Source organism: Staurois parvus, unplaced genomic scaffold, assembly GCF_062004578.1.
Source record: "Staurois parvus isolate SC_StPar_1 unplaced genomic scaffold, SC_StPar_1.0 ptg000292l, whole genome shotgun sequence".
Lineage (NCBI taxonomy): Eukaryota > Metazoa > Chordata > Amphibia > Anura > Ranidae > Staurois > Staurois parvus.
Genome location: NW_028318088.1, coordinates 5,344,346 through 5,356,954, shown reverse-complemented (window position 1 = coordinate 5,356,954; position 12,609 = coordinate 5,344,346). Strand labels below are relative to the sequence as shown.

The following is a 12,609-nucleotide window of genomic DNA, read 5'->3' as shown; positions in this document are numbered from 1 at the left end:
TGTTATCCTATGTGTTAATGCACACATAGACTATAATCAAACTATAATTTTGGCAGGAACGTTTTTTGGCTGGAAAAAAACCCCAGGACTTTCTAGAGGAGTTTTTAGCTGTAAAAACACTCTAACGCTGAGAAACGCAGCACAACCAGTGTTTTTGGAGGGGTTTTTTTAACCAAAAAAAAAATATTTTTTGTAAAAAAAACACTAAAACGCGGGAAAAAACATGGGAAAACGCAGCTAGACGCTAATGCAAAGACACTAAAAAACTCACGTTTTTAACATGACTTTACACAGCTAATGTTACCAGCGTTATCAAAAAGCCCCGTGTGCATGGAGCCTAATTGACTCCTGCCTAAATTGTCACTAGTATGTGTATGTATGGACGTGAGCTAGGGACCTTAGATAGTACGCTCCTTGAGGGTTAAGGATTGACATGAATGTATAATATTCTGTATGTAAAGCGCTGCGTAAATTGACGGCGCTAGATAAGTACCTGTAATAAATAAATCTATTGAAACTTTGATATGCAGTTATGACACGATATAATTTTTCAGAACATCTCTCAAAATGCATTTATTAATTTCTATTACAGGCAAAAATACTTTGCAAACAAAAGATAATAAAAACAGGTGTAATAACAAATAGAGAAATCTAGCCAGATTTGCCAACAGAAACTATGGAAAAGTTTTTTTTTTTGCCAAGACTTACTACAGATGTTTGCCATAAGAGACAAAAGAGCTCCATTATGTAGTGATTAATCTCAAGTCAACTTCCATATGCTTTTTATGTAGTACGAAACATAAAGGTTGATTTCTACTTGGTCGCCATCAGGGGCGGACTGACAACTCATGGGGCCCCTGGGCAATAGGGGATCATGGAGCCCCTGTATCCTTGCCCAAACTCAAAAAAGCCTATGAAAAAGGTACCAGGGGCATCTCATGGGGCCCCCTACTGACCCCGGGCCCTCGGGCAGTGTCCGAGTTTCCAAATGGTCAGTCCGCCCCTGGTCGCCATCAATCTCAGCACTTTAAGCACTGCCTTTTTCATAAAGGTACTGAGTTTCTAAGCTTGCAACATATTGCTACACATCTACACTTTGTAAGTCAAAATATCTGATACCCAAAATAAATGAACAGCTTAGTATCAAAATATTCTGAAAATGTCTCATTATTACCTTATATTCATGAAACATTACAAGAGCAATGTGAGAAAGTGCTAATATCTTGCAGTCTTTCCTATGAGTGGGTTTCTCTCTTCTTAGATGGTTGGGTCAAACTCATATTATAAAAGACGTGACTCAGCAAGACAACAGGATTGATAACCTTTCATTCAAAACATTTCATTATGTGATAAAAATAGGGATTTACTTTGCTGAGATCTTGGCGTTTAAAGACTTGATGCCAGACTTTTCTAGTCATAAGGTAAGCATTAAGTCATCAGTTGAGGTCCAATTCATGGTTAGGGGTTACATTTTAGTGCTAGATTAGATTAGTGCTGATAAGGGTTCATCTTCATGGTTAAAGCTGAAGTTCAGATATGGAGATTTTAACATTTCCCCACCTTGGACCAATGTGAGTAGGCTTGTGCCCTACCTCTGGGATCTTGGAATTAGCTGCAAACCACTTTAGTAGGAGCTAGCAGGAGATTACTGGCGATCATCCCCTACTACTGCTACCACAGCGATATCCACAAGTTTCCGAGTCCTATACCAAGCTGCTGTCCTGCTGCTTTCAGAGAACACTTTGAATTAATTGAAAAAAATGTAATGTATTCCCTGAATGGCGCCCATGCCTAGCAAGCAACATCCTCTGTTCACAATGCAGCAGGGCAGCTGCTTGGCACTGGACGCAAAAGCTAATGGACATTACTGTAGTAGCGGTTCCTACTACGTTGATTTCCAGGTATGACACATGCATTCTTACATTGGCCCAAGCTGCTTAAAAATGTCCATACCTTAACTCCAGATTTAAGATAGGGGTGTAGGCAGTAGTAAGTGATAATGGTTAATATTTTTTGGGAATGTAGGAGGCCAGGGGAAGCAGTGACATCACTCCCTCTGTAATTAAACAGTAAAGCAGGGGTGTGGAATTTTTTTAAAAAATTACTTGTCCAAGGACTAAATCAGGGATCCAATCTACTTGTTCCTCATGACAATCTGCTTGTCCTGTAAAAAGAAAAATATGTTGCCAGTTTGGAAGGGTTCATGTTTTTTTTTATTAAGCAGAGGTGCTTTTAGGAATGTCTGTGGTTTTTAAAAAGAAAAGGGACTTTATGGCAACTTAAACTGCTTTAACATTTCTTAGAACCCCCAAACATTTTATATTATTTTTTTAGAGAATAAATTGGTGGATTTTGCATTTTTTATGTAACACGATATGTGCGCAGCAGTTTTTCAAACACATTTTTTTTTAGGAAAAATACTCTTTTTTGAATTTTAATGCAAATACTAAACCCAATTTTTTGGTAAAATATAAAAGATGATGTTACTCTGAGTAAATAGATACCAAACATAAAATTAAAATTGCGCACGTCCATGCAGCGGCAACAAACAATATACATTTTACTATCCATAGGTGAAGCTTTGAAAGTCTTTATAGGTTACCACCTTAGATTTACAGAGGAGGTCTGGTACTGGATTTACTGCCCATGAGCTGACATTCTTGGTGATCCATCACATGTGTGGACTGAATGCTGTTTGCATGTGTGCAGGACCAATGTATGCGTTCACCTTTGCACACGCGGATGAGTGCTTTAAAAAAATTTTTAATTATTTTAACACTGTCGCTTTAATTGCTTTTATTTTTTGATCAATTTTATTGCGGTCACAAAAAATGTAAACATCCCTTGTGATAGCAATAGGCAGTGACAGGTGCTCTTTATCGATAAGACCGCAGATACCTCCTCTGCCCTTTAAAAGCATTTGATCGCACAAGATCGGTGTGATCAAATGCTTTCCATTTTTAGAAATGGCGCCATTTACATCTGTGATGTATGCTCATCGCTTCCGGTTTCCTATATCAGAGTGGAAGCAACAGATGGTCGATCGGGTGTCCTGGTGCGACAGGACAGACCGTGGAAGGGGGGATGTCCCCTCCCGCTGTTTGTAAAAGAAATCCAGTGGCTAGTTAGCCACATGGATTCCTTTTACAAGAGAGGCGACCATCGGTTCAAATTCCTGCTGCATGCCTGCAGCAGGGCTAAATATAAGGAAAAACCTCTTGCCCGGTGCCCTGAACTGCATATCCTGGGCATCGGACGATAGGACTTGCACATCCCTGTAAAGGTATAGTGACTTATCTTCTAAACCTGAACACTGTCACATGGAAGGAAACCACATATCCAGCTCCCCTAATTCCAGAAGCAATGGGTAGAGTTGCCAGCTGGGTAGTAGTAAGGAGGGGAGGACGAGTACTGGCCAGCTGAATTTTACTGGGTCAAAGGAAACTTCGCAAGCCACTGTCACCTTGTCCTAACACCTAAACACTCTGTCAGTGCTAGGTTTTAATATCGGAACAGGACTGCACACTTTTTCATCTATGTTTGTTTTGGCACTGAAAGTCCTATGTCCAAAACTACTTCTACAGGTCTCAGTACCAAAAAGCCAACAGCACAAATAAATGTGCCTGTATCCCTCCTGGATTTCATTTATATGCAACTTGCTTAAAAAGGCTTCATTCTGTCCAACTACTGTAACCCATAAAGCCTTAACGACGGTTTCACATTCCTCCAATACAGCCTCCAGAATATAGAACAAATAACTGGAGTTTAGCTCTGGGAAACGGAAAAAAATTTTTATGGGCTTGTGTGAACGGGCAGAGCCATAAGCCACTGCAGTAAAATCTTGCCATTAGAGTCAGCAAGAAATATACGATGATTCTCAACTATTGGTAACCAAAATTAAAATATCTGCTCAGCTTTATACCCTCTGGTGACCCTGATAACACAGCAAAAAAAAAAAAAACAAGCATAATTGCGTGCAGCAGTGATTTGTACTCTTTACAAAGATCAGTGATTTCATAAGACTTCCCTTAAAGCAGAACAGAAACCTGTCTCAATGACTGATAAATGTCATGTGAATTATGTCATCTTTTCCATGAATACATTTTAAGTATACATAAGCAATGTGAAACAGCTGATTGCAAAACTAGGAATTATAAAGTATGAAGTCTGTTCAGAAGCCTCGTACTGTGTAGCAAAAAACAAACAGTATGGACAACTTTTATCAAAATGCAACCGAAAGAAAAAAGTGTTTATTTTGCCCACAACATGAGATAACGTTCTTGCTTTAATTTTCCATGTAAAAAATGACATCTGGAATATGACAGGTTAGGAAACCTTTGAAATACCAAGCCATACACCTTAAGGGCTCATGTACACGGGGCGTTTGGAAAACTCTTCTGAATGATGGAAACTGACTGCTGGAAAACGTAGATTAAAAAACGTCAGTTTAGCCGCGTGTTTATGCGCTTTTTAAAAAGATAACCTCAGGAGACCTTCCCAAATGCCCAGAATGCACTGAAAAATAGTAAATAATGAACTATTTCAGACATTTTGAGAGAAATAGAGAGAGCAGAAACAGAGAGAGCAGTATGTGTTGAGATGACCTGTCTTTTCTGGTTGTATTCACTATGGATCCCATCATGAGCATAATGCAGCATGTTCTGCCATTTTTTCCTTCACGCAAAACCTGGAACTAACTGCACTAGTGTACTAGGTCCATTTGAATACATGGAAATGCTCTGCATGCATTTTTGATGATGAAAAAAGGCTCTGGACAGCATCTGGACTTGGAACAGTTAAAAAAAGCTTCTATACGCAAATGCTTATAATTGCGGTTAACTGCGTTTACAAACATTTGGCTTTTGAAACACCGGTAAAATCTACTCCTGAACACAAGTTTGGTACGTTCAAAACTCAACTGCCTGTAAATGACTGTAAACGACTATGTGTACATGGACACAATACATTAGGGAGAGTTCAGGGGCTGCTGAAAAAAACGCTGAACAGCTCCTGAACGTCAGTTTAGCAGCTGCAGTGTACATGAACCCTAACAAAGTACAGACAGCCACATGAAACATTTATAAATAAAAGTTGCAATGATCTCCTAGATTGTAAGCTCCAAGGAGCAGGGCCCTCCTAACCCTCTGGTATTGGGACTGTATCGCTGCTGTATTGTCTCCCTTCATATTGTAAAGCGCTGAGCAGACTGTTGGCGCTATATAAATCCTGTATAATAATATAATAATAATAATCTAAAAGCTTTCCTTAAAGAGAACCTTTATCAAAATGTACTATCAGACTCAGCCTCTCATGGCTTCACTGCTTAGCTTTACTGTCCCATAACAGCCCATGGGTCACAGAATAGCTGCATCCTAAAGTACATTCTAAGAAAAGTCTTCAGTTTCTATCTGCCAAATGGTTGACACTTGAAATCAATGAATCACTGATTGTCCACAACTATTAGTATATAACTGACCTACCATGATATGTCTTCAGTATGCTGCTCATTACCAACCCTGTCATAAGTAACATCAGCTCTCCTGTATATTTTTCTTTAGATAATATGATAATTACCTTAAAACCAAACTCTGGCAAATTTGAAAATTCCTCCTTACTGTGGGGCTGCTTCCACAATGCAAGGGTTACCAGCTTGTTTAGGTCTAGGGGGCATGGAAATGAAGATTTACTTACTCCGCCGCACTGCTTGACCAGTCCCCACAATGTCTTCTCCCCCATGCTCCACCAACCTAAGGTCCTGATGTCATCAAGACCAATGCAGGGTCCATAGCCCTATACTGGACATGATGACACAGAGAGACAGTGCACTATCTGCCAAGGGAGCGAAGGATCAGGTAAGTAAAATGCTTTTGCTTACCTCCAGACCACAGGTGTCAAACTGGCGGCCCTCCAGCTGTTGCCAAACTACAAGTCCCATGAGGCATTGCAGGATTGACAGTTACAAGCATGTCTCCCAGCAGTAGAGGTATGATGGGACTTGTAGTTTCGCAACAGCCGAAGGGCTGCCAGTTTGACACCCCTGCTCTAGACCTAAACGTGCAATTAACTCTGGCAGTACAGGCGCAAACCCACTGCAAGAAGGAATTTTTGGATCTCCCAGAGTTGGACTTTTATCTAACAATAGGTAGCAAACTGCAAAACACAGTATCAGACTGTAACATAGAATGCACCAATAATAATATAAATAGCCCCCTAATATAAACAACAAGACTACTCTGATTGTATTTAGGAGTGACAAATCTTGGGTACAATGCTTTCATGAGTCATTACATTACACTCTTCATTGCTCTTTAGAATTCACTGGCCCCTCAGGACAACCCTCTTATTATTATTATTATTGTTATTATTCAGGATTTATATAGTGCCAACAGTTTGCTCAGCGCTTTTATTTTCACTTGTTTTCACACACTGCATTGATTGGTATGCAGAGGTCATTATTTGTTGCACCTAGCTAGAAATCAAGTACAACCTCTGTACTGTAAAATCATCAAAAGTGTAGAGGTGGAGTAAATACAAATTGCGACTGTGACCTGTGTCATCACAGAAATAGCCCTTTGCTCTGTACTGATTGTGTGATGCCCAATATATGTATTGCTGCATTGATTGATGTTGATAAAGGAAGACTTTCCACAACGCTCACCTCACATGACAGAGAACTAACTCTCGCTTACAATATTTTGTATTTGTAGTTATTTAATATCTTATACCCCCATTTTTCCTTTTGTTTACAAGTAGAATTTGCACTTGCTTTCATCAGTAGAGGTCTACTGTCTCTTCTGAGGACATTTTTAAGCACAGTAGATACAATACTATAAATACTATAAAATACTGGAGGGGTTACAAATAATTCCTGAAAAACACAAATTAAAGAAAAACAAATATAATTGACTGCGTATACAGAAGTCTCCCTACCTATTACCTGCCTTTTATTGCAGTAAAGTCACTCATGCTTCACATGCTAAGCATCATCCTTGCGTTCATAAGGCTCTAAGCCTTATGTCCATATGGCCAGTATTGTGGCCAGTATTGTCCATAAGCTGGTACTTTAGTTCATCCAAAAGCCTAACAGTGGACATTCACTTACATGCTTGCAATTAAAAATGACATTCACCCCGGAGTGCTTTCTCCTGTTAAAAAGGGTTATTTGCAAGCATGTACTATTCCAGTGAAATCGCAAGTATAAAACAGTTATTCATTAGAAATGCTTTACCTGTGCCCCGAAACCTATGTAAACTTGTCAAGAATTTGTGCAAGTCCTTCCCACTGGTGTCTTTGTGACTGTATAGCAGCAATTTCCGTGCATCAGAGAACAAACGAGAAACTCTGGAAAGAATTAATGGTCACAATGTTTGAATTAGGCCATGAAAAGTGAAAGGTAAAATAATTACATACTAAGCTGACATGGAAGAATATAGTGCTTTTGCTATAAAATAAACTAAGGATGAATTTCTCCAGAGTGCCTGCAGCTACAAAAGCTAGTAAGGGCTCGTCCTAAAGCTCAGTTACTGCTTTTTAGAAATATGTCTACAGCTTGGCCATAGTCGCACTTTAAAGCACTCCCAAATTGGTGAATATAAAGAAAATTTTAAACAAATTGATGATTAAGTATATGATAACTGAATTAATTTATCTGAACTGAACACAAAGCTCTCCTCCAACATTTGGCATAACAGTCCCGACTGCAAACCACACAAACAATAATTTCTTCCAAATATAGCTAGCTATAGAAAGTGTTCTGTATGAGTTGAAAGAACAACTTAACGATTTTCAGATCTGACATCGTAGGAATACTTCAGATGTTTAGGGGCAGTTACATCAACAGAAGACCAAATTAATCTTATTATATCTAAGGGCTGACTGGCTTGACAATCACCTTATTAATTAGAGAATATTGAACAGCAGATTGCTAGAACAGATATAGCCACACCAGTGAGACGTTTTTGACAGGCAAGAGCAACTTTAATGCCTTCACATCTATACACATCACACACTAGGAATAACTGCAGCAGATTAACACTGGACATAGAAGACCTTGTTCAGTAGTAGCCAATCCCACTCATATTTTTAATAACTCTTTTTCACAACAGTAGAAGCTGACTAATTCCAAAAGCACATCAAATTAACTTACATTGACCTATTGAAGTTTCCAACCACTCCTGGTGATTCCCCTGGTGTCGGGTACCGGAAACATGGGTTATTGGCATTGCAGATAATCCCTTGCACCCACGGCAATGTGCCGGCAGAGGGCATTGCCTTGTTTGGAAAATGACCTGTTGGCAGAACACAGAATAAGCACAAATAATAAATATTGCATAATAACAATATAAATGCTTAGAAAATGTTCAGCTTTAAAGAAAAAAAAATAACCTCTCTGGAGAGCAGCTGTAAAGTAAATCAACATGTATGCTTGCTTAATGGTAACACAGTTGGAAGGGATAGTGCTTCATTACTATGGAGTCTGCTGCAGGCCTTTGCAGCTGGAAAATGTTTGCATATTAAATATGACCCTGACAAAAATGTTATGCACATTAGCAAACATTAACAGCCATAAATTCAAGCTTCCTAAGAGGTCTGATCTGCTTTATACTCTGAAAATTTTGAATATAGCTAACTAACATAGATAACTTGTTCTATGTATAAACTTTATTCTGTAGGATAAAATAACTATAATATAGACCTGACGTCTCTAAACTTTTCAGTACAAAGGCCACATCGTATATTTTACAAATATTTGCAGGCTTAAAAAAAAAAATCAGTTTTATAAATGAACAAATCATATTTAAATTAATGAATACATTTTATCTGGAATTTTTTTTTGTAATAAGCATATTATTTAGAACAACAGAAAAAAAATTTCAGTAAACAAAGCAAAGAAATTCCACATAAACTTGAGCCCATCAAAGTCCTGCCTTACATCAAAGTCCCAATCAAAGCCCCTCTTATATCAAAGTTCCTCTTACATCATATTTTCATTAACATCTGGGTCCTCATCAGAGTCCCACTCTTACATTAGAGGGCCACATAAAAGCTTGCAGTGTGCTGCAGTTTGGAGACCCCTGATCAAGAACAAAAATGATGTCTGATACCCTCAGTATGATCATTTAATATGTTAATAGACATTGTAGTAATAACCTACATTATCACACTCTTACCTCAAGTTAAGAGTGTCTTAAAGTGGAACTGCACTGCATCTGAGCACCGCAAACTAAAAAATATATTTAATTCATTGTTAATATTCAACGCAAACTCACCCACCCATCCATGTCTTCATGCTTTATTTTGCTGAGAATTAATTTTGGAAAATACACCCTGGTATTTCTAGCCATGGCCATCTTGAGTAAGGGCATATGATTCATGTATCATGTATTATTTTGCTGAGAATTAATTTTGGAAAATACAACCTGGTATTTCTAGCCATGGCCATCTTGAGTAAGGGCATATGATTCATGTATCATGTATTATTTTGCTGAGAATTAATTTTGGAAAATACACCCTGGTATTTCTAGCCATGGCCATCTTGAGTAAGGGCATATGATTCATGTATCATGTATTATTTTGCTGAGAATTAATTTTGGAAAATACACCCTGGTATTTCTAGCCGTGGCCATCTTGAGTAAGGGCATATGATTCATGTATCATGTATTATTTTGCTGAGAATTAATTTTGGAAAACACCCCCTGGTATTTCTAGCCGTGGCCATCTTGAGTAAGGGCATATGATTCATGTATCATGTATTATTTTGCTGAGAATTGATTTTGGAAAACACCCCCTGGTATTTCTAGCCGTGGCCATCTTGTGTAAGGGCATATGATTCATGTATCATGTATTATTTTGCTGAGAATTAATTTTGGAAAATACACCCTGGTATTTCTAGCCGTGGCCATCTTGAGTAATGGCATATGATTCATGTATCATGTATTATTTTGCTGAGAATTAATTTTGGAAAATACACCCTGGTATTTCTAGCCGTGGCCATCTTGAGTAAGGGCATATGATTCATGTATCATGTATTATTTTGCTGAGAATTAATTTTGGAAAACACCCCCTGGTATTTCTAGCCGTGGCCATCTTGAGTAAGGGCATATGATTCATGTATCATCTATTATTTTGCTGAGAATTGATTTTGGAAAACACCCCCTGGTATTTCTAGCCGTGGCCATCTTGAGTAAGGGCATATGATTCATGTATCATGTATTATTTTGCTGAAAATTAATTTTGGAAAACACCCCCTGGTATTTCTAGCCGTGGCCATCTTGAGTAAGGGCATATGATTCATGTATCATCTATTATTTTGCTGAGAATTAATTTTGGAAAACACCCCCTGGTATTTCTAACCATGGCCATCTTGAGTAAGGGCATATGATTCATGTATCATTTACTTCCAGGAATCCATCTGCTCTAAGCTCAGGCATTGGGAGAGCTCTCCCTTCCTGAAGACTCCAGGAATGTATGACATAATTTGCCTAGGGATGGAAACGAGGAAGTAACTGAAGAAATGTAAAAAAAAAAGTAAATATGATATACTATGATATACTTTTACCTATTTACTAATACTATCAGCATAAGGATTAAAAATAGTCAATGTGGATTGAGAGAGTGAAGTTCCACATAAAGCTGGTCATACAATTTTGGCTGGTTCATACTTAATCAGCCTTAATTTTAATAGTTGGTTGTCCTGTCGGCACAACAACCAGAGACAAGTCCTTCCACGCTATTATGTGGATGAAGAAATCTGTTAAGATTTCTTTTGTTCAGCCTGCAGGCTAAATGAAAGAAATGTATGGGTGTATGGCCAGCTTTAGTATGCAACCCATCAGACACCACTGCACTTAAGAATCTAAAATCGGTGGTTAGACACATCCCATTCAGCACTGGAAGTCTTCATGAGGATGCCATTTTTCATCTATATTAGAATGGAGCACTGAAGTTGGAAGGGTGCAAGCTGGCCATACACTAATAGATTTAATTCAACATTTTTCAGTTTCAGAATGTTTGTACGAATTTCAAATTATTCAAGGGGTCAAATTGATTTTCCTTTTTCATTCTTAGTGGTGATAAAATTTGAAAGACAGGATGGAAACTGCATTCATTTCAGAATGAAATTTTGAAGTACTTTTGAATGTCATTTATCTAGTCTCTGTAGGCATCATCAAATCTACTGATGAGATTGATACTAATTGACCAACTTAAGAGTAAAATAATAATAATAATCAAGGCATGTCTGGCATGATACCCTAAATGGACTTCAAAACCTCTCCCCAAGAGCATAGCATGGACTTTATCCTATCTTTATCCTATCCTATCCTTTATCCACTGCCCTCAAGGGTAGGCATCAATGTTGTCCAAAGTTGCCATTGACAGCATGGGTTTCTCTAAGCACACGATGCTGAGAACATTCAGCAAGTGAGGTTCTGCTTTTCCACAACCAAGCAGGATACGGTGTTTAGACTGTCTTGTGTATAACATATTACACCTGCTTTCAAGATTCCTACCTCGATCCAGTGATGATTATATATTTTGTTAGAAAGAGGAAACATTTGACTTTAGTACACCATAACCTTATTGATGACATTTCATAACACCATGTGCTGTGTCCACTTTCAGTTGCAAAAGAAATACGGATCACTCTAGATCAAACTGCTTGTTGCAACAGCAGCTGGTAAACAGTACGTTGACTCGGAAAAATCAGATTTCTGAGAAAGTACATGAGTAACTTCACTTTGTGTCCAAAAGAAAAAACAAAATCCACCCAGGACATGACACTTGGTCAAAGGTCTCAGACATTGCTTCAGAACCATATTTAATTATGTGGACACTTTTAATTCCCGTTGACTACAAATGAACTGTAGGTGGTTTTACCAGTATCTGTGACAAAGGGTATGTTGACCATTCCATGAAAAAAGAAAGCTTTAACACGTTTTGTAGTATGAGCTAAACACTAGAATGCAATTTGGGTTGCTATATGTTTTTTCAATAGTTCAATAATTAAAGGCTAAAACTATTGAAAACTTGTATTTTGAAATTGGATAGATATCAGCATCTCATGGCACTGTTGTTTTCATGAGCTCATTAGCAAGAGTGCAGTTTAAAATCAAACCCAACCCGCAATATATGCTTCATTTTGCAGTGGTGGAATGAGTCACCTGTTGGCTTTGCATATTTCTTGGGAACTCCAACGTGGAAATTTTTTGAAAATCATTTGTTTCTTTAAACTCTCTCATACAACTGCAAGCAAATTGTCACTATCTTGCAGCTGTATGCCTCAGTTTCTTTATGGCTTGTCACCAATGGAGCTCCTAAGAAGCCATCCTGTGGATCAGCCACATAATGTATACGCTAAAGACCCCAATGAAAATTTGTAGATATTTTGCCAATGTCTTCAGAGAGAATTGCCTACAGAAAAACAGACCTTCTGATGATCTGATTTAAATGCGGCAACACACAAATCACGATGATCATGCAACTGAACTCATCAACTCATATAAGAATAACAATCCATTTGATTGATTTAGTGAGCTCTCAAACAAATTTGATTCTTCCCAGGTGATCAGTCAGGGTGTAATTTAGTTGGTTTTGTTTATCAATATCAAA

General features: G+C 38.1%; 1 protein-coding gene across 2 annotated transcripts in view; it reads right to left on the bottom strand.

The window, feature by feature from the left end:
- ABCA1 (ATP binding cassette subfamily A member 1) overlaps nucleotides 1–12,609 on the bottom strand; it is a 155,649-nt gene that overhangs the window by 94,215 nt on the left and 48,825 nt on the right. For both annotated transcript variants that reach the window (XM_089682623.1, XM_089682622.1), the window contains exons 4-5: nucleotides 8,147–8,288; nucleotides 7,229–7,341 (exon numbers count right to left, since the gene is read on the bottom strand). In XM_089682623.1, coding sequence (XP_089538749.1) covers nucleotides 7,229–7,341; nucleotides 8,147–8,288 — 255 coding nt within the window. The remainder of the gene's footprint in view (nucleotides 1–7,228; nucleotides 7,342–8,146; nucleotides 8,289–12,609) is intronic.